Source organism: Falco biarmicus, chromosome 4 (genome assembly GCF_023638135.1).
Source record: "Falco biarmicus isolate bFalBia1 chromosome 4, bFalBia1.pri, whole genome shotgun sequence".
In the NCBI taxonomy this organism is placed as follows: Eukaryota; Metazoa; Chordata; class Aves; order Falconiformes; family Falconidae; genus Falco; species Falco biarmicus.
The window spans coordinates 110,576,107-110,601,126 of record NC_079291.1 but is presented as its reverse complement, the minus strand read 5'-3'; the positions used below and the strand labels follow the sequence as shown (position 1 = coordinate 110,601,126).

The following is a 25,020-nucleotide window of genomic DNA, read 5'->3' as shown; positions in this document are numbered from 1 at the left end:
GGGACAGTTCTCTGTCTTTTGAATGCCTTCCCTTCCAAGGCTGACACTGTATTCCCAAAAAGAACTGTATTGTGACCAATACCGTCTTCCTTTGGTTTGGACTTTTGAGGCCAGTATAATGGGAGCAGTATTTTACTTCCAAACTTTGGGAGTTTCAGTCAAGCTCTTGGTATGAGGAGAAGGGCTCACAAGATGGATGGATGAATGCACTTGCATTGAAGCCCGAGGGACGGTTTTAGTTCCTTTAGAAATACTGCCGCTCTGTAGGACCACAGTGTTCCCAGCATGAAATCTGGAAACAAAGTGGTTACGGAACCTTCCTGAAGACAAATGCCACTACGGTGAAATGCAGACAGCTTTGTCTCTAAGCAGGTGAACAGGAGCCACTGGAAAATCGTCCATGTAGTTACCTTTTAATCAGTAAAAAGAAAAGCAATTTAAAAAAACCACATCAATACTGAATTCTACAAAATCATTGTTCATGAGGTAGAGTGGTGGTTTCATCAGAAAGTTGTAACAGTCACTTGTGGATGACGAGCTGCCTTGGGATCCTCGGTGGCAGGTGAGGAGATGTCCCGCCTGTTGTCTGCTTCTCCCTGTCCTCCTCTGGCCGTCCAGGTACCAGGGACGGTGGAGGGATTTCTCTGCTCTATTCCCAGTGCCTGTAGCTATTATCTAGGAGCCCTGCAATGAGGGTGTGTTGCTGGTCTTGCATTAGGCTCTGTTTTAAAATTAATTGAAGTAAGATAATCTTTTGAGTATTTCTGTTAGTGTTTTAGTCACAGAAACCAGAACAGTTAAGTGCTTACTAGAGTTCTCTCACTTAATTGCTGTGAAGCCTTGAACCAGTGGTTAAGATCTGTGTTGTTTGTTTGCTGTTTTTTAATTGAAGTAGTTGTAGTGAAGCAAAAAAAGGACGTCTAGCCCTCCCCAACAAATGGAGACATCTCCTCCCTTGCCGATCTCTCTTGGAATCATGCCTCTTTGCTTTCGTGAACACTTTCCTTCTGGTATTGCCTCAGCATAGATAGACATTTGAGAGAAGAAGCGGAGCTATTTTTGGCTTGCCCATGAACAACAGAATGGTTAAGCAATTTGTCTGCAGACCCAAGTAAAACAAACAATACAGAACAGCCCCCAGCTAATATTATTTTCAGCTATATCATGTAAGTAAGATAGCTGTGAAGAGTAAAACTGTGGAGGAGGGTGAAGGCATGCTCACCTTTTTTTTTTTTTTTTTTTTTTTTTTTTCTCTCCAGTGGGGTCTTGCTCAAGTACACAGCTGTTTGATTGCTGCGGCAAGACAGCAAACAACAAAACTGAAAAACTGAAGGGCATTTTGTCATCTCTAGCCACAGCACACAGCAGAGATGACATCCAGCCCACATCTCCTGACACTCAGTCTTACTGGCCAGAGCAGCTTTGTCTCATATATGGCCCCGATTCAGCTACGTTAAACTTCTTGGGTCTCACCTGAATTTCAAGCATGTGTTTAAATCTTACTAGTTTAAAGCAAAATCTTATCCATTTTAGTAAGGAAAAAAACCCCAAAAACTGCAGAACAAGATTTAAAGAGGGAAAATATGCATTTCTCATGAAATACTGATTTAAGTTATGGAAAAATACTATATTCTGCTTGTGCCATCACTGCTGTATATGTTTAATAAAAGGAAAAGTAATGTTCTACTACAGAAAGCTGCATTCTCTTAGAGCTTGAGGAGGCAGCAGTTATTTGCTTCACATTTGGAAGGTGACATTCCCAGCTAGATGGTCTAGAAAATTGTTTTCAAAAAGTAAGAAAAATTAGCTCAGGAGGGCTATTGAACACCCAGCATTCTCCTTTGTAACAAATTGCTGACTACCTGGCAATACGTGACACTGTACCAAGTGTCCAGCCTGGGGGTGACAAGTGATGAGCTATCCAGAGCACCTCTTTCCTTTCCGATCTGCGGTGAGCTTGCAGAGCTGCCACTACAAAATTCGTGTTTGGGGCTTTTTTGGAAATTTATAATCTGAGTAGGGGTGTTCCATTGGTATACAAAAAGCATGGTACCTCAGAATACTGCTGTCTTTGTTTTTCTGTTTTTAAAGACGTCCTTCTCATAGCATGTTGTGCTTCTTCCCAAATTGTTTGAAGTTAATGGACCCTGAGACATAACCCAAGGATAGAAAAATGTTTATGTCATTTGGGAGGCTTTTTGTAGCACTTCCATGTGTGTTGGGGTTTTTTTTTCTTTTTCTCTTTCTTTTTCTTTTTTTTTTCCTTCAAAGGAAGCTGTTCTGTAATTGGTTTTTGCAATTTTTTTATTTGTTTTACTTTTGCTCTTAAATATGACAATGGGCCTTATAGAAACAGTGCAAAGGGAAATCATGCCAAGTTCATTATTCCAAAATACTTAGGAGTTCTGCTTCCCTTTAGATTTGTTTGTCAGAAGATAGTATTTGGCATTATTACCCATGTGGCCGTGGGACTTTCTTCTCAGCTAAGGGGTTGAAACTTTCAAATGGGATGTAACTAAGCGCTACCAAGTTGCTGCTGTAGGCTGAAGAAACTGAGCTTTAATGTGTCATTGGTGTTCAATCTGGGTTTCTGACCATCATTTCAAAGAGAAAGTGTCCTCAGAGATTTACTCCTCTGATTTCTGTTGGGTCCAGCTATTGTGATGGGATTCTGGGAGCTGAAAAAGAGCAAAAAAAATACCTGTAGAGCAGATACATGAGAAATAAGGATTATAATTATGTTGCTCATTATTAATTTGTTCTTTGATTTAACAGCTTCCTGGAACCTCGGATACGGTACCAGTCACATCTGGGTTACACGTCAGCTGTTTGTTAGAAAAGAACAACAGATAGACAGAATGCAATTACCAAAGCTGAAGTTTTGCCAAGACTCTGGATTTACTTTTTGAAAAGTGCCAAGGCATCTTTCACAGTCAAATTGTGACACTTACCTTTGGATGGGACAAGGATAGGCTTATTGTGAAGAAATGGTTGCAGAAATAATTTGCCTAGCATATAAATAGCATCTGCACCCAGTAGTATTCCTCAAGAGAAGAGAGAGAGACAGCTGAGCTGCCAAGCAGTACAGATAAACTGTATCTGAAAAGAAAAAGTATTGGTTAAAGGAGGATGTAGGTAATTGGTACCATATGTTGTTCCAAGCTTCTTTCTTCAACTGAGCAGTCATGTACTACAGCACAAATAACCGAAACTGCTTCAGACTAATCAGTAAGTTTATTTTGCATGCTCAGTGATAGCCTTGAGTTCTTTGGGACTGTGAAGGCCTTTGTCCAAAAATCTTGGTGGTTCACTTTCTCGGATAGAACCAGTGGCATTGACTAAGAGAAACGATAGACGAACTCCCCTTGTGAGGCTGTCGAGCATCATGAAGCAAGCAATACTTTGTATGTTGATATCAAATACCTATATATTATTTAGTAGGTGGTAACTTAGAGAAGATTGTGATGGAAAAAGCAGCTTCCTTCAGTTCTATAGGATATATGCTACTCCAAGGCCTCTGTAAAGAAAAAAGTATGAAATGGAACGAGAGGCAGAAAGGAGGAATGCTAGAAGCAGCACAAGAGTGTGTGTAGTGCATAAGAGGTGAACTGTTGAGCTGTGCTGCAAAGAACAGATCTTTGCCAGCAAGTGTAGTAAGAATAAAGTGCTTTTTACCGGTAAGTAGGGATTACTCAAATATGAATGAGGATTCAGATTTTTGTATGTAAATTTGACCTCTGGCTTTCTGAAGGCCAATGGAACAGGACTTTGCAAACCCCAGAAGGCACATTAGCACTGAACAGTATCCAAATGACATTTCAAACACTACATACAGTAACTCACTCCTCTCTTGTATCCCATCTGTCATTGTCCTGTCTGTCTAGCTAATTTGCTGGAGTCTTGTCATATGACAGTGTATTTATCCTCATCACAGACTTATTTTGCTTATCTAAGATTTCCGCTTTGGATGAGCGAAGGAATATTGCTGCAGTGGGATGGATTCTTTTATTTTTATTTTTTTTTAATCTACTAAGAGAGGAGCTTTGAGAATCTCAATGTGCTCCACTAGAGCAGTTAGGGTAGTATCCAGGACCTCACTTATAAATGAGTTCTTGACTCTGTGCCTTATCCTTAAAAGTCAAAAATCATCTGTCTTTAGGATTTGAAAACTGATAGTCTATGCTTATAGTAGAGGATCAATCTTGCTAATTCTGGCACCTGTATGCCTTTAATCCTGTTAAAGTATCATTCTTCTTTAATTGTTGTTGCACATAAACTCCTAAGTAACTTTTGTTGGCTTTCCATAATTTGTTGTTGTCTCATCACTGATTCTTGGTAACTTTTCCCACTTGTCATGGTACCATAAAATGAGCACGTTCTTGAGCATCATGGTGGCTGACATGATCCTTCCAGCCTGGGGAGAGCACAGCCAGTGTAAGCAGTCTGGAGATAGGTAGTTGTGTCTGTTGCGTTATTTACTACCACGCTCAGATGCTGCTCCTTTTGTCTGGAGATCTTCACAAATCCAACAAGAAACAGGGACAAGCTAGCACCTTTTGAACAGAATCAATAGGTGAATAGTGCAGGTGCTAGAAATTCAGAAAGTAAGGGATTTCCTACACCTCAAAATGCCAACTCTTATTGCAGCATATAGACATCTCTGGCTGCTGCCATGGTTGTCCTATCCAAACATGGAGAAGATGCCTGTATAGATAATATTCTGCCTCTTCGTATTGCTCTTGCTCGCTTTTTTCCATCACTTCAGGATTCTTGGATGGCAAGGGGGCTGAAGAATTGCAATCCCAGATATCCCAAGAAGCAATTGATCATCCCTTACTGTGATGCGCTTCAGAAGCGTGAAGAGGAAGGAGGGAGGAATAGCAGCTGAGCTGAGTTTCAGAAATGCTTGTTCTTTAGACTTTGATCAACAATGTAGGGGTTTTCTGTTGCGGTTTATTGGGGGTTTCCTTTGCCCCCTTTTCCTCTCCTAGTGCTGCAGGCTGTTGAAACATGACTGCCTGTGGGAGTGTTTTCATGCTTGGTACTGATGCTGGTCTCTGAACTGCTTTATGTTGTTACAATTACCATGATTTGTATGGGGCTGTAATCTCACAGATGGGTCAAGCTTGTAAATGGAAACTTTGCCTAGGAGTGATCAAAGTATGTCTGGCAGTAGCCTTTCCGTCATAAATAATGAACATTGGCTACAGTAAACTTTAAAGAAAGTAGGTGGTGGTGAGTTTTTGGATTGAGGGGAGGAGGTGTCTGTGTTTGGTTTTTTCCTTTGCTGCTGCTTCAGAGAGCTGTGCTCCCTAGCTGGAAGATATAATAGCTGTATGAATTGCTATTTAATCAGGGATGCTAATTAAGTCTTAGGTCTTTAATGCTTTCATGGGAGAGCTGTATATGATTTGCAGTGGCTGGAATTGCAATTGCAGGCAATTAAGCTGCTCTTGGCTTGGTGCAGGTTTTTGAGGGGTTTATGGGACTTGGTGAGATCCTGCCACCTTCAACATTTTCCTTGGTTTGAAGACAGTTGTCGTTTTTAAAAGGATATAATCTAAAGCAATGAGGCAGCAAGGAGATGCATTCATTTCAAATTTTAAGTAGCCTTTTCCTGTGTGCATAATTACAGTAGTACATCCACTTTTATGACACAGCTAATATAACTGTTGGTTAAATACAAAGCCCATTCTTAACAGAAATCTTACTCAGCTTTACAGCATTGCTTGTTTAATTTTATAATGCAATTGAAAAACTAAGGTTGTTAGCCATGGCTAGGTGCTATCTTGTCAGATGCCAACACAGGGTTCCTGCTTATGGGTCTTGGTAGAACTTTCCAATCAAGTGGGTCAGACTTAATACAGTGGGTGGTCTTAAATAAGAAATTTTGCAATGTCTGGCCTAAAGAACTGTAAGATCTATGACCTACAGTGAGAAAAATTGTGTGGCATACTTGTCAGGGTTATGTAGTACTGACAAAACCAAACCAGGAACTAAGTACTGCAACAAAAATCATGCAGATCTGCTCAATGATTAAGAATAGGCTGGATTTTGGGTTTAGTTTTTTTTAAACCCCCCCAAACATTATATCTTAGTAGTTGATACCAGTGATACTTTGTGGTGGTCACTGTAATCTTTGGTCCTCTAGGAGCTGGTTCAGTAATCATGTCATAGCCTTGCATCCAGTAATATGGCATAAGGGATAGAAGGGAGAAGAAAATACTCTTTTTTTTATTTTTTTTTTATTTTTTTTTTTACCTGAATACAGGGACTTTAGATAAAAAGCATGGTATGTAATCATAGCCTGTCAGACTACAGGGGGTTTTTTACTTTGTTTTCAGCAGTCAACCCTTCCCTGCCCCCTTTCTCCCTCACAACTGTGGCAGTCACTTCTCAGTAGGGCAGGAGCTAGTCAAAATGGAAATGCAGAAGTGATGAAATAAACCGGTAGTCAGGAATGTGTGAATGGGCACAATAATGTCATAATGCACAAGGTCAGAACTCTCTGAGCCAAGGTCAAATGCTGGGTCTTTACCTACTCCATGACTACAGGTTGGTAAGTTTACTTTTCCTTTAGCTCAGTGCATTAATGTAGTGCTCTGCACTGTTTTCAGCTGCTTACCACTCAATTGTGTTGCTAAAGTATGCTAAATTGTGGCACTGTGATGATAAACTGACAAATATTAATTGAGGTCAACAGAAGCCACATACTGCAGTGATGCAAATAGTGTTGAAATTACATGCCAACATAGTCAGGCAAAGAAACCTAACTCAGCAAATTAGCTTGGGTACTAGAAATGCTACAGTGGGTAAGTTGATGAGCTTATTCAACTGGGCTGCATGCAGTAGCTGAGCTAGCTTTTTCAGAGCCATTTTAACTATCTTGGTGCTGGGCTGCATTGCTTAGTGTAGATAAACACTTTCTGTAGCTTGTGCTGGTTTGTTATGTGATACGTGGAATCTTTATCACTAGCGCTCTGAATTTTCGTTGTCTGTGCTTAACGACAGTGGAGTAGCCTGGAGTGGTAGCATCCTGACGTCGGTCTACTCTGAACTACTTTCAGTTAGCTACATTAAATAAATGTTAGAAAATGAGAAATAACGAGTAAATGGAGGCTCTTTCTGCTTTGCATTTGGAACCCATTCTGGAGCTGGGATAGGCTGACTTTGTCCTTCAGGATTCTTTCACATTTATTCTATGCAATGGTTTTACTATATGTAGTGTTTTGAGTTTTGGCTTTCTACTATCCTGCCCCTCTTGCAATCAAGCTCCACAGATGAAGAGGGAAGTCGTTTACAGCAGAGACAGTCAAACTTCAGATGCTAAAAGCTCCCCAAGGATCTGGATACCCAACTACTACTAAAGTGCCCATTCAAATATGTGGGAATTTGAGAGACAAGTCTTTTGGATACTGTAAATTGCACTCTGATTTTGAGAGAGAAAAGGGCAGGCGTTACGTAAGCTATGCTTTTTGAGTTCACAGTCAACAAAATTAGTGACCTTTGAAAACTTGAACGTTATCCATCATTGAATGCCATACTGACCTCTGTGTGGGAAGAGGTTGCACTTCGAAATGTTTACAGCCACTCAGCCATCCGATCCTCTGGTTCTAGAGAACGTGTGTTTTGAATGATGTGGGAATCTTTGTGCTATGGAGTGAGATGGCCTGCATGAAGAGGACTAGGTTCTAACTCCAGGTTAATCAGTTCCTGTTAAATGGTTGTGCCCATTTCACTCTTCTGGGTCTCAGTTTATTTTTGCTGTAAAATAGACAAGTTATCTTATATTGATTTTTAATGTCTAAAATCTGTTACACGTAATGTTCTAACAGCAAGGAATTATTGCTGGTGAGAGAGCTCATAGGCATTGTGCAAAATCAATATTTCCCTGATTTATTCCATGTGAAAATACATATTTTTCTAAGATCCATTCTGTGTGTTTACCTAGAATTCTGCTCCTGCTTTGAAGGGTTCTCTGGGCAGTACTAAGATACTAATTGAAGTACAGTGTATTGATCCTGAAGAGCCCCTGCAGTAGGATTAAGTGAAATCTTTGAAGGGAAAAGCATGGAGTAAAACATATACTATGGTGTGGCAGCAGAGGAATAGATGCTAATCCAGCCTAAATAACACCGGGAGGCTGGAAGCCTGCTGATGAATAACATTGCTCATCTATTATCCATAAGCAGCTGAGAATACAGATTTTCTTGATTGGCAAGAAAATATGACTGTCCCAATTTCCAGGCTGTTTTCTCAAATAAATTAGGAGAGAGTATTATTGCATCTGTGATTGCCTGCAGACACTTTTCTCAGATCTCCACTTGAGAAATTCTGGCACAATAATCTAATTTGGACATGCTGAAAATAGGGGTCATTTGTTAATACTTGAATGCCAGAAATACACTCTGTAGTGTATGTATGTGTGACCTTTTCCAGTGAAGATCCTCTCTGCCAGCTAAGAACAGAGCCTGGTGACCAGGCGTGTTTTACAGGTGGTTAGGAGCAGGATTTCCAGATGTTTTTAAGGATCACACTGGAAACTGAATTTTTGCTGATTTTGGAGGGTTATTGGCTTAAATATCAATTACAGAGCTGACCCAAAGCAATGTTAAAACACAGAACTGAATACTACAGAATGTTGGGTCGTATTGGGATTTTTTGATTATTTCCCTTACAAACACATGTCTTATCCACATCTGTGCTTTTATCTCTGTTGGAATTCAGAGGGCTTGAGTAATTTTAAAGAGCACACTAAAAAATGTGGTTTCTTGTGTGAATGTGAAGCAGACTCACTGACTGAGAAGCAGATGGCTTGTTACTCCTCCTGTTGTAAAGTGGGGGGGGCTTGAGTCATTGCTGCCTTCAACCAAAAATGAGTCTTCAGCTAGAGTTCTTGGAGCAGTCCAGCTGGGGGCGAAGGGGTGAGCTGTGTTTTTATCACTGTTAATTTCATTAGTAATAGAGGTGTTGTCCATGAAGAAACTAAATTTTCAAACCAGAAATATGCACAGGCTTTAAGTGCTTCATCTGAAAGGTGCTTTTATTTACTTTGAGAATGTATTCATCAACATAGCTTGCGTTTCAGATATTTTAATGTCGTTTTTATACATGCTTACAGTCATTAGTTTGCAAATGATGATTGAATTAGCAAATTGGATTCCTTCACCCTTGGCAAGTGCCATAAACCTTGCAATTGAAAGGCTGTAAAAGTCTGAGGGGGAGAAAAAGCAGTTTCCAAAGAGGGGAAAAAAACCATACCAAGTTATTTGCTGCAGCAAGTAAGGTTTAGTCTGATATAACTAAATACACATAACTCGGGTTTTTTTTTTTCTAGGCAGTCAAACCGGATTAAAGTGGTACTGGTATGAATGCTCAAATCCCAAAGTGTGGATCTGGAAAAATGTTTTCTGATGTGCTATTGTTTAGGTCAGTCAGATGGAAACAAAGCTGTCAGTCTTGCAGATTGGTGCAGGCTCATCCGTTTTGAAAGCGAGGTAAGCTACATGTGTGCTCTTACCTGATACAAACCCACATTTCTCCTTTCTAAACTTGTTGATGAATTGTGTACCTGTAGAAAATGGCAAGCTTGACTTGATCTTCTTTTAGGGAAAAATCGGCAAAATAATATCTCCTATGTATGATACTTTTGCTTAGGTGGCTTGCTATTCAAACAAATTGGGGGGAAAAAAGATAACCTTCTCCTTTGCCTCCTTGAGAGAGGTGTTTGCCTTCTAGGACTTCAGCGTGGACTTTATGCTGAAAAATATGTCCCTTAAGATCAAGGAAGACAGTGTCTTATAGTGACTGATACTAAATAATTAGATTTCTGCCTTTCTATCAACAGCTGTTGTCCTAGAACATAGATGGCCAGTGGGTTGAAACTGAAGATGTAACACTCGCTTTTGACGAAGCCTGACGTACTACTAACGAGGTTTCTCAAGCACCTCCACTGTCTCTCTAAAGAGTCTGTTTGCCTGGCCCTTGTGAACAAGAAACCTGGCACTTAACTTACCCAGACGGCATTATTTTTTCTGGAACTTGCAGGTTTTCTCCTGCTTGTTGGTCTGGACTCCTGATCAACTTAATTATCCCAGTTAAGTACTGGGCCCATGTGGCATTAGCGTCACTGCTGGAGGTCTTCCAGAACTGGCAAGCACTAGTTCTGGGGCGTAGACTTTGAGGGGAAAATTGTCCCATATATTGACCGTGGTTTTCAGGTTGCAGCATGGACTTTGGTTCCATGTTGTCTTGTGTTCTCCTTGATGAGTTGATGTTCACCAGATGGTGTCTTATCTTTCTGTTTGATAAAACTAGGCAGGCTTTGACTCATGACAGAGACCAACGTTTGATGTTGTCTGGCTTCATGGCCCTAGCAGCTGGCTTTCAGCTATGAGTAATCCAGTGTTGGTACATTGGTACATGGATATCTTCTGGTAAGTTTATTGTAAATAATAATAAAAAAACCCCAAAACACCAAAACCACCAAACCAAAAAAAAAAAACCAACCCCCAAAAAACCCCCAAAACCCAAAACAGAAATAAAATCCTTCATGAGGTAGAAAATTCTTAGTCTGTTTATACCGCAGTAAGTAAAGTGGATATTTTGTCTTATATTTAAAATTAATGATTTTGTGAGAGCTATCAATTCTTAATGGTCCCAAACAAAAAAAAGTTATTAATGGGTATACAGGGAATGCCTAAGGAAACTGTTAAATCTGTTTCTTTTAACCAAAGCAGCAAAGCTTTGAAGGTTCTTAGTAGCAAGAAAGCTAGAGACATGTGAAACCAAAATTAGGGTGATTGGTTTACAATATACATCCTCCATACTGGAAAACTTTGTACTATGTTTCAATGTATTCAAAATAATCCTAGGCTAAAAGCTGTCTAGAATCATCACTGTAGTCAAAAGGTAAAAAATGCCCAGGTACACTATTACCTTTATAAATAAACCACCACACCACGCAGATATGACTGCCCTAGACCAAGGGATCTCAGGTTCTCTCAGCTCAGGCCTGCAGCTGACATGCCAGCCAGATGCAGAAAAAGCATATATGAGCAAGGGCTGCACCCAGAGCCCATGGTCATGTGTAGGAGACTTGCTTGTAGAAAAGAATATAAGAGAAGATTTTCATGTCTTGAAGGATATTTAGTTACAGAAAGTTGAGTCTGAGGTGCTGCTGAATTGTTGTTAAGGGAACTAGGGCTTGGATACCTAGCTGCAAAATACACAAAGTGCACTTGTGTTTTGTTCAGAGCGTTGCCAACCTTCTATAGCAGAATCTGTCCCCAGTGCCTGTCTTGAGACAGGCTTTCAATGTAGGCTTAAAATAATGCCGGAGAGGAACAAAACCTTGCCCTGTTGGTATTGTAATGCAATTGAGCCACCAGTTAAAACTAACAATGACTGGTTTTCAGGCAGTGACCACTTGCAAAATTCTCAAATTTATCTTAAGCTTTTTTAAAAAAAGTGAAATGAAAGCAAATTGTTCTATTTATCTCCTACCTTCAGAGTGAGTTTCCTGATTGTTTGTTCTTATCGCTTCAAGCCAGAAAGTGTTATAGATTTGCCAGGCATCTCAATATTGTAGCTTCAAATTCATGATTTGGCAGGAGGGGAGAGGGTTGAGAATTTCTTGTTTCCATTTAAACTGCTTTTAGTTCAGAATGAAATCCCATTTAAACTTAAAGGTTTGGATTGAAGTTTGAGGATCAAAGAAAACAGAACAGAAAGAAAATATGGTTTTAGCTTGGAGCTGTATCTGAAAAGGGTAACCTCCAGATTCAGAGCTTTTCCTTCTCTCTCTTCTGCACCCCCCTCCAAAAGGATATGCTTCTTCTAGTTTCTCCTGCAACAATCTTAACTGCTTTAACACGTGCATGTGCCTGCAGCCTCTTTCTGTTTGGTTTGGTTTGCAGTATATGATAACTGCATAGAAGAGTCACAAATGTAAAGTGTTCTCTTATTCAGAAAATATGGCTATTTAAAATAAGCCGTGATCTAAAATGTAGAGGCAGCATCAAAATTAGAATTGTTTGGAATTAGCAGTGTTGGCAGCTGCTATTGTCAGTCAATAGGCTTGTAAACTAGGAAACGGAGCATCTGCCATAGCTACCTCCTCTCCACCAGGCGTGGGGAATTTCAGGCCTGTTATCTATGGTTGTTTTTTTTTTTTAAAAAAAAACAACCCTGTATTACCTGTTGGGTAAGGGGTCTTGTGGAAGTCGTGAGGCAGAAGAAATGAATTGCAATAAACTGATACAAACTGAAGGAAGCTTGACTTGCATGAGGACTGTATACCCAGCCTCTAAAAACGTGCACCATTAGCTCTCTGCTTGTCAAAACCTGTTTCTAGCCCTGAATCTGATGCAGGGAGCTTTTTGGATCCTGTCTGTTGGGTGGGTCTCTAAGCTTTAGACAACATCCCACCATGGAAGACATCCAAAGCGACTTGCCCAGTCACACAGAGAAAATATCATCTCAGATATGCCAAGATATCATCCTGTGAAGAATAACTTGGCCATGGCACTTTTAGACAGTGTTTTCAGATTTAAGACAAACCCAAATATCCCCAAATTTAGAAGCTGGAGGTGGGAGAAGGAATACATTAAACCAAGGGAAACATCCAGCACAAACATGCTGTATTTTTGTTGCCCAAACTCTGTTGGTTTTATTAAACTACAGCTTTTGAAGCTTTTCTTCATCATCATTTTACAGAAATTGTCTTTGTGGTCCTTTTGGCTTCATAATGAAGCATGAAATTAAAACTTTTGCATTTTTATGGCTAATAAAAAAAATATTGTAAACACTAGGGTTGGTTGTTTTTTTTTCCTCTCTCTTCCCTGCTTCCCCCCACCAATGGTGAAGATATGTCTTTTCAACTGGTAAGAGTTAACAGCAGCCTTTTCAGAATAGAGATCTGCTTTAAGACAGTTTCTGGTCTAAATTTGGCCTGATTGGGTACTGGGTTACATGGGAAATTACAGGCTGAGGAACGCTGTGCATTTAATGAAATTTTGGGTGTTTGGATCAGATTCTGTGATTGTTGGCTTTGAAGGCTTGGTTGGGGCATACAGCTCGCAGTGGATGGCTATGCCATTGCTGCACTTCCCCCTTCAACAGTGGGCTTCTTGTAGCAGCGCTACACTGAGCATTGACATAAACCAGGAGATGTTCACAGGCTGGTGATCAATAGTCAGTGCCCGCGTTAAATCTGGGAAACTTCAAACTAGAATGATGCTCTTTCCGATGTGTCCTGGCATGTGGAGCGACATGTTTCTAACTACTCTTGCTCAAAACAATGACACCTCAAAAAAAACCCAAAAAAAACCCAAACAAAAAAAAAAAAAACCAAACCAACCAAACAACGAAAACCTAAGATCTTTTACACAGGGACAGATGGCAGATGCTCAAACAAAGCAAAATCACAGGAGACCTGATCAGCACATACTGAGGGGTGGCAGAGTGTTTTATATCATGTTTTCACATCATGTTTTCAGCAAAGGAAATATGTAGGTCGTTGGGGACATCGCAGCTCCCAATGAATTAGGCAGTGTTTTCATAGGCTTCTAACAACATTAGTAACCCCAGTGTGATGGCGGCCCCAGGAATGGCTATGGCAGACTTGGCCTGAGCTAAGGGGCACGGGCCTGGCAGACCTGTTTCCTACAGGTAGTTCTTCTCTCCTGTGTCTACCAGTCTGTGCAAGCTGCAGACCCTTAGTCATCTTTAAAGGAGCAGTTTGAGCAGCTCTCTAGCCTCACTAGGAGGGGTGCTGCCCTGTTCCAGTGCAGCTCGCACAGTGACACCCTTCCAGCAACGCTGCAGGACCACCTCCCCCATCTCTTTTTCCCTAGTGGAAAGCTACCTACCGGCAAATGTGGCTATAGCATATCAGCACATCTTCTTTGGGAAGAGAAATAACCTGCAACTTACCAGATTGGTAAAAGTTAAATAAAAAAAAACCACTACCTCCAGCTGCTTACACTGAGACCTTTTTTTTTTTTATTTTTTGTGTGCAGAGGGAGACTGATCTTTGCTGGAGCCTTTATGTGCCTTATTTTGCCTTCATAAGGCAAACAGTCTTTCATACCTAATTGTTTGTATGTGCTGGAAATAAAAAGAGGCTATTAGAAAAGTGTAGCAATATTATTATTGAAGGTTAGGGGATTGCACTGGCACTCAAAGAAACTCTGCTCTAAATTCTGTGCCAGCCTACTGCTTGGGCAAATTGCTTTGCCTTTCTGTTGTACTTGCTGCTCCCTTTTTCTGTCCTGGCTTCCTGCATTGGTGTGTCTCCAAGGTCTCGCCTTTGTGCGCTCCCTGAGCCAGCTCAATGCCTTTAAGGCAGGAAGGCAGAACTGCCCAGCTCCTGCCTGCGGCTGCTCCTGGGGCTGCGCTGGCCAGGGCACAAACTGTGCGGGCAGCTGCATCACAAGGACCAAGTAAGGGTGCAAAACGGGGGCCAGTGGAGAAAAACCAGATGGGCAGGTAGTTTACCACCTTCCTGGCCTCCCAGGCAAAGGGGAGAGAGGTGGATGGGGGAAAGGTGTATGTAGGGAAGCAAACCAGGGGATTGCCAGTACCTGTAAGACAGAACTTTCTTTGATTTCTGAAGTTCAGAGCAGGACAGTAAATCCACTGCTCCGCTAAACTTGTATTTGGCTTGCTTCTGTGGCCAAGGAGGATCTGGTGTGTTGGGTTGATTCCTGGGTGTCGGCAAGGGGATACTGGAACTTGTCTTAGCATCAACTAGGATGCTGACTGTCACCAGTCATGACCTTTTTTCAACCTCTCCATGTTCCCTAGCAGTTGCATTTTCTACACTGTCAACCAGCGTGTGCTCTGAGGGAAGGCTTTTGGGTCTGCACAACACAGATGCTTATTAATGCCAATTAGGGTTAAAGAATGATACCAAACTAACGGGAACAGCAACGAGCAAAACTGTTTTTATACAGCAGTAACTTAGATTATTACCCTGCTCTATAAAACTTCAGATGGTTGGGGGTACAACCAGAAGATAAGAGTCCAAGTAAGTATGGGAATGCTGTCTGTAGCTAGACAGCTTCTCTAGAGCAAGTCTTATTGAATAGTTGACTGTGGTGAAGCTAGAAGTGAACGTGTGGTTGCAGTAGATGGAAATTATTGTATTTTGTTGCAGTAGTCAGTCTAGAAGCTAATAAATTGTGATAAAGACTTTATTGCAAAGAAATACAACAACGAAACCACAAAGAAAACACCATTCAGTAAGGCAGGAAATAACCAAAGTCTGTAGGCAAGGAGGTACCCCACACTGTCAGAGCCATTTGCTTCTGTTGTAAATTGCTAGAATTCTATTTAAAGTTTAGCCCAGAATGTTTTTTGATGTGTAAATATAGAGTACTAGGGGCAGATTGCACTAATGTGAGCTGAGCAATAATATACTCAAATAATGTATAACTGCCCACAGCCTTGCTATAATTACCAGGATTGATTGGGAAATAATGTTAGTCAATATTAAAATCTTGTAAAAGACTGATTATCAGTTACTTGGTTCTGGTATAATTCTGTGATGAGTGGAAAAATCTTCTGTTTCCTTGCATATCCCTCCGTGATAAATTGTGTATTTTAAATAAAAATTATACAAGGTCCAGGTGGGAAAATCATTACTGGCTTATGAAAAAATATTGCAATTTTGTAACAGGGTTCAGACTGACTCCCAAGTTTGTCAGGATAATTTTGCACTTGTGGTGCAAGTGTGTTTTGCTGCATCTCTACTCTGAAGTTAACCAGAAGGACAAAATTCATTGCCTTTCAAAAATAACCTTGCTATGGGCTATATGGCCAGCACTTAGCACTTTTCATGACCTGGATCTTGCGCTTCTTGTTTGTTTCTCTTTTTTTGTATTTTACTGTGGATTTTTCTGGAATTACAGAATCCCTTATAATTGCAAAGCTATACCATTGCTAGTAAGATCTTTAAAAAGAAATATAAAATGTTATTGTGGAGGGTTAAGTGATAAGTATTTATTTAAGGGTCTGACCATAGTATGTCCTGAGAGCAATACTTTTTGCAGGAGAAGCTCTTTCTGCAGGTTAGACCTGCATTTCTTGTACTTCAACAGTGACTCTCACTCCTGGAGAGCTGTGCGTACTACAGAAGATGTATGTAAGCCTCATTGCTGAGCTGAAGCTGGGCTTCGGGAGTAAACGCTTGTGATTTGGGCTTAACGTCATGCAGGTATCTCAGCAGGAATCCGTGCCTCAGAAATGTGAGCAGTTCTGGTGATACTGTTTGGCTTTTGTTTTCCCTATTTCTTTCTAGAGTGCTGAATTAATTCTGCTTGTGAAGGTTGGAAAATTGAAAAGTTGGTGGTTTTCCTTCTTGGTGGTGGTGTGACTGTCTTCAAGCCATCCGTATCACTGCTTTGGATTCTTATGACAACTTGTGCATTCCATCAGAGACAGATAAGTGCTATAGAAATGCTAGCACAACTTACAGAGAGGCAAGACAGAATTTTTTTAGGAGACTCTTTTATTTCTTTCCTTCACATGCAGGCTCTCCTGTGTAGCTAGAGAGAAAATGTGTTCCTTTAATGCTAGCTAGAACTGGGAGCAAGCAAATGAGTTTTCATGTCATATCTTAGAGCCTGAAAGAAAGCTGCCTGGTGGAAAGGAACCTGGGGGTTTTGGTCAACAGCCACCTGAACATGAGCCAGCAGTGTGCCGGGTGGCCAGGGAGGCCAACAGCATCCTGGCGGGTATCTGAAACAGTGTGGCCAGCAGGACCAGGGCAGTGACCGTCCCCCTGCGCTCGGCGCTGGTGCGGCCGCCCCTCGAATCCTGTGTTCGGTTTTGGGCCCCTCACTGCAAGACAGACACTGAGGGGCTGGAGCGTGTCCAGAGACGGGCAGCGGAGCTGGGGAAGGGGCTGGGGCACAAGTCCTGTGAGGAGCAGCTGAGGGAACGGGGGGTGTTCAGCCGGGAGAGGAGGGGGCTCAGGGGGGACCTTATCGCTCCCTGCAACGACCTGACAGGGGCTGTGGGCAGGGGGGGTCGGTCTCTTCTCCCAGGTGACAAGTGACAGGACAAGAGGAAATGGCCTCAGGTTGCGCCAGGGGAGGTTTAGATGGGATATTAGGAAGCATTTCTTCACTGAAGGGGTTGTCAAACATTGGAACAGGCTGCCCAGGGGAGTGGTTGAGTCACCATCCCTGGAGGTGTTTGATGTGGTACTAAGGGACATGGTTACTGGTGGACTTGGCAGTGCTAGGTTAACAGTTGGCCTTGATCTTAAAGGCTTTTTTCTAACCTAAACGATTCTATGATTGCCCAATGCAAATGTAATTGTAAGTGTAAATAACCTGTGGCCACAGTGGGCTCAAATGGAGTCCCACTCAGGTTAGAGGAATAATACCGTCAAAGTTTTATGAAGCCAACGTGGCATCCTATCTAACAGCATTTCTCCAGCGTTTCTTGAATGGAGCTGCTATAGTCTTGCCTTGTGTAGAGCCCTTGGAGCTCCTGCAGTCTGGGGAGGGAGGAACACAGTGGATTGGAGGGGAGAGAGTAATGAACTTTGAACGTAACAGGTTTATCATTTAAAGGAGCTGGGGTTTCCTGCTGATTTTGCGTGCTTCTGAACTTTCTTTATTGCCTTTTGATATCACTTGTGAAAGATTATAGTAATATTGCTGTTCACTTTCATTTTATGCCGCCAGTTCTAAACTCTGCAAATCCACTTTTATGCAGACCAGGAGAGAGAAAAATGCTTTTATTAATGAAGTGGCACTCTTTTTGTTCCAGTTGCCCTGGTTGTGCTTATTACCTTGGCTGCTATGTGTGCTTGGCGCTCTCAGGTCATTCTTCTCTAATGTGGTGGTGATGCGGGACAACCAGATGGTATCCAAAACCCTGTTTTAGAGGGCTTTCTCCTCTTGGCTGAGCAACCCTAGTAACTGAAGTCAAGGAAGCTCTATTGTGCACTGAGGAATGTGGTGGGAAGCTGCTGTGCCCTTCCTAGCACACTCAGTGTTGGCATGAAGGAACCGGGGGAGCAAAGACCAGCTTATTTAAAAGATCTCTCCATCTTCTTCCCACAAAGCATAGCACTGCATAGTGAGTGTCGTACCTGCTCTTGCTGGCTGACAACTAAAATTTGTATTTCATTTTGCCCAAGCCAACCCACAGAGCTTACATAAGTGTCTTTGTGTCCCATCCCGTGTCAGACCAATTTTAAATTTAAATCCCAGTGCTGTGGGATATTGCCTAATCAGATTAGAGTGCATGTACCAAGTATCTTTACTGCTGTATCACCAGTTCTTCTAGACTGTTGTACCTAAAACATAGTTTTTGAAGTGTTACTGTATATGAGGAGTGTGGATTGGAGGTTAGTTACGCCTATTGTTATAATTTATTATTATTATTAGGCTTGGGGGAAAATTTTTTTTTGTAGCATGGGAAAAAAACTCATTTCAAGCCTATGGAATGAAAGCATTTTTTCATTGTCTGATGCTCATGTGCTGTACCACCATATACGCACAAACGTCCATGCACTGAGACCGCTGTTGGTGAAATCTCCAGCGTGGTATCCAAATGGAGTAATGGCATCGGCGGTGGGAGGGCAGGACAGATGCAGACTGGCCAGTTCACACCTCCACCGTCTCAAAACAAGCTTCTGCTGAGTCCTTTGGGCTTGCCACTGCCTGAGGTTGCTGGGTACTTGAAGTGCGTGCAATGGGGTGTTTGCCAAAGGTTGTGCTGTACGACAGAGTTAAACACACCTCCATGTGTGATTGAGACTACTGCTTTCAGTCTCTTTTAGTATTAAAAAGCACCAGGCTGCCTGCCAAAATAGATGTGCACACTTGCTGGGGAGTCTTGTGAAGTTTCAGCCTTACATGCAGTATTACAGTAGTATTGAAACGGGTTTGGGTGCCTTCCTCCCGGAGAACTCACAAAGTCCCAGGTTCTTTGCTTTGTTCGTGAGGATTTTCTAACTAACCCTCTGGTTTGTCTTTGTTGTGGACTCTTACACTAGACTAAATTACTCACTTTATTCAACAGAGGCTTTAATTGTAGAATCATAGAATGGTTTAGGCTGGAAGGGACCTTAAAGATCATCTAGTTCCACCCCTCTGACATGGGCAGGGCCACCTCCCCCCAGCCCAGGCTGCTCCCAGCCCCGTCCAGCCTGGCCCTGAGCCCTGCCAGGGATGGGGCACCCACAGCTGCTCTGGGCAGCCCGTGCTGGTGTCTCGCCACCCTCACAGGGAAGAAATAAATGCGTACCCCAAACTCTGCGGGGTCAGGTAGGGCTGGAACAGCGAGGGCAGACTATGCCCTGCACTGGCCGGCACAGCCTGTCTGTGGATGTGAGGGGGTGAACCCATGGTCCTGTTGGCTTGGTGGTTCGGTTCTGAGATTCAGCATGGATCCTTTCCTGGAGTGCTGCCTGAGGATGAGTTTCTCCCTCATTATGAGCCAAACGAGAGATAGGCATACATGTATCTCTCCACGCAGTGTTGGTTTATTTGGTTTTTTTAATGTTGTTTTGGGTTGCCTTTTCCACTCGTTCTCAACACACTCAGCCTCTTTCAGTACGAGGATGCTCCTGCTGGTGATAAAGCACAGCCCAAATGTAAATTGCAACAACAACAAAAATCTAGTCTAGTACAGGACCCGTTTGTAAAAGTAGTGGAACAGTCTGATGATCCTGTACTTCGTACAGCCTGTGTTGGCTAAAAAAGAAACATTTCCAGTTCTGTATCTTCATCAGCAGGTGGTGCTGGCAAACTGCACGTTTGTCAGTGCACTGGTGGAGCCTCTGCACCACGGAGTAACAGAGGTGCAGCTGCGGAGGGCAGGACTTCACCCCGAGCCCAGCCTCAGAGCAGGAGCTCCGCTTGGCCAGCAGTGCTCCGTATTTCCTCGTCCCTAAGGAGATGCCTTACCCGAGCTGCTCACGCCTCTGCCTACAGCCAGGAATGGTGCGCACTGGTGCACAAAGTTGGACAGGCTTGCACTGAAATACGGAAAACTAAGTGCACGGTTTTATGAAGGGGAGATGTCTGCACGCGGAAGGACTCGTGGGGATGTGAAAGTGCGTAGGTGGTGTCCCCCTTTGAGTCCCACCTTGAATTAGGACTGAGAGGAAGATGACAGGCTTGGTCTTTGTTTCTCTCCTCACCCCAGCATATGTACAGCTGGTTTTTCTTCAGCTTCCAACTGGAAAACTTTTCTTTTTAAAATTGTTAGATGTGGCCTTATTGTAAGCATTACAATCACACAGTGATCTGAAATTGGGAGAAAAGTACTGTTTGCAACAGAGTCTTTACATGATTTTTATGTTTCTTAACATAACTTACAATCGGAAGTGAATGACTAGTAATACCAATCTTCCTTTACACAAATCTGTAAATAAAATTATTGCTGATCATTGCATGACCTCGTGGCCAGTGTTGCCAACGTCGCCACAAGTTGTGGCTTCACATGGGCAGGTGTTCGTTTGTTGCAATCTCTGGTTTTGAGGAGTGGTGATGGCATGGGGTACTTAGTAAGAGGAACTAGACAATGTATAGATCATGAATATACATACAGTAGGCATGCCAAGGACACTAGCTCACTGTCCAGCTGAAGTGGAGCTGTGGAGCTGTTTGCAGGAGTCATGTGCGCTTCAGAGTTGACTGAAATATCCCAGGTCGCTTTTCATCACACATATTTGCTTTCTTGATTTTTCCTTTCTTTATTTAGATTTTTAAAATTGATACAGTACCAGTAATGGGTTTTGAAAAGGTGCAAGAATGTCACCCACGGTAGGAAGCAGAAACTGAGGAGTGATTATTGCAGCCTGTTGTTTAACAGTGCTAATAATTTAAGCTTAGTGAAATGTTTGTCTTATATTAGCAGCTAATTATAACAACATGCAAAACTTAACATCGTTACCCAGGATTAAGCCCTGTTGCTTGTTCTGGTTTATTGTTTAATTCCTTTGGGAGTATTTTAGAGAAAGGTGTTTTGGGTAAATGTGCGCTGTTCATAACTTTTAAAATTCACTGTTAAAGGTGGAAAGTGCTACTTCTTGATAACCACAACATCTTGTGAGTAAAGGAGCTTTGCAATCATGGGAATTCCTCTTTACTTTTTAAAACACGGAATGGTTAAATGGAATAGTAGCCCCAAGCCGGGCTGTTATATCTATACTGTGTACTGGACTATTCCATAGAAACCTCATTACTGACTCGTCTTACATGTACATATATGCCATCTGGGCTGTACGCTATGTACCATACAGTGCTGCGCTTTAGAATTGTTGTTTGCTGTATACTCCTAAGGGATCTATAGGGGGGAAAAAACAGATAACTGTGACTCGGAGTTTGTTTGGGGGGGACTGTGTTAGCTCTGCCCTGCCTTCTGCTGAGTCAATAAGAAACAATCCAACGGGCAGAGCCGAGCCCTTCGGTGGGACGCCCGCGTCACAGAGCTTTCTCTGGTGACTGCCCTCGCCATGGTGCCTGGCATGCTGCTGGAGCAGATCTGACTCCTGTGCTCTTGTCTGTTACAGAGGGATCCAGCAGCTGGTGCCGGGTCGTGGCCCACCCAGGGGGCTCCCGGCGGGGGCTGGGGGTGCTGCGCCTGTCCCGCCGCCGCGCCCGGGGGTGACTACCAGCCGCAAAGCTGCTGTCCACGTGGACCGGAGCCGAAATCGCCCGCCCGGCTGCTGCCAGAGCCTCGTCAGCCAAGGCCCGAGACATGGCAACGAACGGAACCAAAGTGGCGGATGGGCAGATCTCCACGGAGGTGGATGCTTCGATCACCAATGACAAGCCTAAAACCTTGGTAGTAAAAGTGCAGAAGAAGAAGACGGATCTTCCGGACAGAGATACATGGAAAGGAAAATTTGACTTTCTTATGTCCTGTGTAGGTTATGCCATTGGCTTAGGGAATGTGTGGCGATTTCCATACCTTTGTGGCAAGAATGGTGGAGGTACGTTTGCTGTTTCATTCTTACAACCTCTGATATATTCGTATATTAGAATTCACCATAAAAAATTATTACTGAAGTAGAACTTGCTTTTAATAGCTTTTTCATCTGTATTTCGGGTTTGGTGGCTTGTTTGTTTGTTTGCTTGGTTTTATGCTTTGCATATGGAAGGTTGGAGCCATTTTGCAGTGTGATGCTCTGCTGTCCGCTCTGGAGTTTATTCGAACTTCTGGTTGGCAGGTGCTCTTGAAAGCCCTTGAGGCATTAGAGCAGAACTAAAGCACATTGCCCTCCAACCCTTCGGAGCACTCTGTCTTTTGGACTGAGTTTTTGAGAGGATTGCATACAGCTTGTAATACTGTCTCCGAGCTTCCCACAAAAGGCTAACTCCAGCTGGAAAGCAGCCAGTTCTGGTTAAAGCCTTTATGCTCTCTGCGTGCTCCTGTGATAGATGAAAGCAACAAAATACACAGTCCTTCTGGATTTTAGCTTTTTACTTAAACAGAAAGTATTTAAATGATTAGTAGGTATATTTTTCCCCCTTATTTGCACTTCTTGAGATACTAGTTCAGAAGTGTACTTTCCACTAACTTTTCAAAAAAGTTACACTTAGGAGGAAAAAAATGTGGGTTTGTTTTCATATACAATAGGGACGGAAACAGTGGAAACTCACCTCTGTTCCTCACCACTGTAACAAACTTTTTTTTTAATTCTTATTAGGTGCATTCCTGATTCCCTATTTCCTTACTTTAATTTTTGCTGGAGTGCCACTGTTTCTTTTGGAGTGTTCCCTTGGTCAGTATACATCTATAGGAGGCCTCGGAGTGTGGAAGCTTGCTCCAATGTTCAAAGGTACAGTATGAAATGAGATTACTTTCCATTTGTTTCCAAGTTGTAGAAGTTGCACAAAGTGACAGGGCAAGGGTGTTTCTTTATGCCTTCATATTTTTACTTAAACCATAATTTTCTACAAAACCCCCTCTTTTTCTGAGGTGTAACTGACAATCTCGAAACACGCTAGGGTATTATTCATTCCCCATTAAAAGTAGCGAGACTTGAGCATTAAAATCTCAACAAACTTATTTCTGAACTTAAAAAACTTTTATGTTTTGTTAGGAACATGTAAAGACAGTTCAAAATAGCATATTAAATCTAGCAATATTTGTCTGAGCAAGTATGGAACTCTGTTCACAGCAATTTGCTAAACATTGTTTCTAGTTGAGGGCACAGACGTTTGTATCTCCTGTTGTTCTTTATTGAAAATCAAAAGCCAGACACTTCAAATATGGCCATTTCATGCTGAATTCCTTAGGACAGGCTCATTCCACACTTAAATTTTTAGCTAGTGTGAAGTTTCTCGTTGCTAGAACCTAAAGGTTTTAATTTAGGTTCTGTGTAGACCTACAAACCTTACAAATGGTGCTTTTCACCCTCTAGTCCCAAATTCTGTGACACTTAAGAGCTCCTGAGCTGACTTCTGGAATAGCAGAGGACCAAGTTACGCACTGAGTTATAAATTACTTCACACAGTGGAACTGACAGCATAGGGTGAGCTAGAAGTGTGTTTAGAGTAATTTTGTTCTAGAAAATTTTGTGTGGGAAAACCCAGAGAGACAATAATATTTCTCACAAGTAAGTATTTTCACTTTGCTTGGGTCACTGCTGTTGGTAGGGGGCACAATGTGAAGTATAGGCTTTGCTTTGCATTATACTTATTATTTTGAGCACTTCCTCCCGTTTAACGTCATGTGGCAACTGCCACCAGCTTGAATATTTTAAAATACCCCTGACATCTCCATGTGGGGTAAAAGACAAGGCATCCTCATTGTGGAACCCCTGACATTCCTTTAGTCTGAGGTGATGTAATAGCATTATACTAAGCATCCAGCATTTTGATCAGTGTACTAAACAGCTAGCCGGTCTTAATGACCCATACTCAATTTGCATGCATCTGCCAGAAGTTTCTGTGGGACTCCTGTTTCAGAGAATAAGCTGATACAGCTCTTTTCTCTAGGAGTAAAAAATGCCTGTAAAATCTCAGCAGCGGCAAATGTCACTCCTTATTGCAACACACAGAGAACGGGACACTGAGATTAAATTTATGGATGACTGAACTATCACCCAAATTAATGACCTCTTTATAATGGTACTTCTAAAATTTTCACTTAGCTTCTACAAAATTTAGTAAATGGTATCTGCCCCCTATGTTGTATTTGTCCTTCTGAACTGCAGCTCTTCATTTGACACTTGTACAAATGTTACTAAAAGTTACCTTCTTTTGATTCTTTTTATTTTTTTTTTTACAGGTGTGGGACTAGCTGCTGCAGTCCTTTCCTTTTGGCTAAATATTTACTACATTGTGATTATTTCATGGGCCATATACTACCTGTATAATTCCTTTACCACTGTAAGTGTGTGTGTTGGGGGGTGGGGTGGGGGGGGTTGGAATTGTTTGTTGGATGTAAAGCAAAGTGACATATAGATGGTTGATTAATCTGTCTCACTGTAAAGATGTGAGTTTGACACAAAATGCATATAAATTAGTAGGGTAAGCCATTCCTTACTAAAGGAAAACTATTTGGTAAAAACGTGTTTTTAAAATTTTTTTCTCCACAAGAAATTTCTCTACATTCCTTAATGTACAATAGAAAACTGTGAGGAAAATATTCCGTTCCAGGAATGCCAGTGGCAAAACAGTCATAGGTTATTTTGCAGCCACAGGCTTCTCTTTGTTAACGATTTGTTTAAATTTCCTCATCTTAATCTTTAAAGCCACAGCTCTTTCATCTGCACCCTTTTAGTTTCACTTATTAATTGTCTCTGCCCTTTAATTGCAAGCATGCCTGCTTGCTTCTTTGCTTAGCAAGTCATGCTCAGGCTTCAGACTCCTCGCCCTGGCAACGCTAACAACAGTACTAGTACCCCTTTGCCTTTGAGCCTGCAGTCCCCTGAGAAAAATTCTAGTGTATAACTGATTATTTTTTTTCTTCTACAGCAGCCACACAAATGTTAGTTCTTGGGGAAATAGTATCATTGCAATATGTTTCAGTAGTGGAGGG

The 25,020-nt window shown here is 42.0% G+C and overlaps 1 protein-coding gene across 2 annotated transcripts in view; it reads left to right on the top strand.

The window, feature by feature from the left end:
- Nucleotides 1–25,020, top strand: part of SLC6A1 (solute carrier family 6 member 1) — a 61,128-nt gene that overhangs the window by 18,462 nt on the left and 17,646 nt on the right. For both annotated transcript variants that reach the window (XM_056337700.1, XM_056337701.1), the window contains exons 2-4: nt 21,542–21,964; nt 22,682–22,813; nt 24,268–24,368. In XM_056337700.1, the coding sequence (XP_056193675.1) occupies nt 21,730–21,964; nt 22,682–22,813; nt 24,268–24,368 (468 nt within the window). In that variant the 5' untranslated portion in view covers nt 21,542–21,729. The remainder of the gene's footprint in view (nt 1–21,541; nt 21,965–22,681; nt 22,814–24,267; nt 24,369–25,020) is intronic.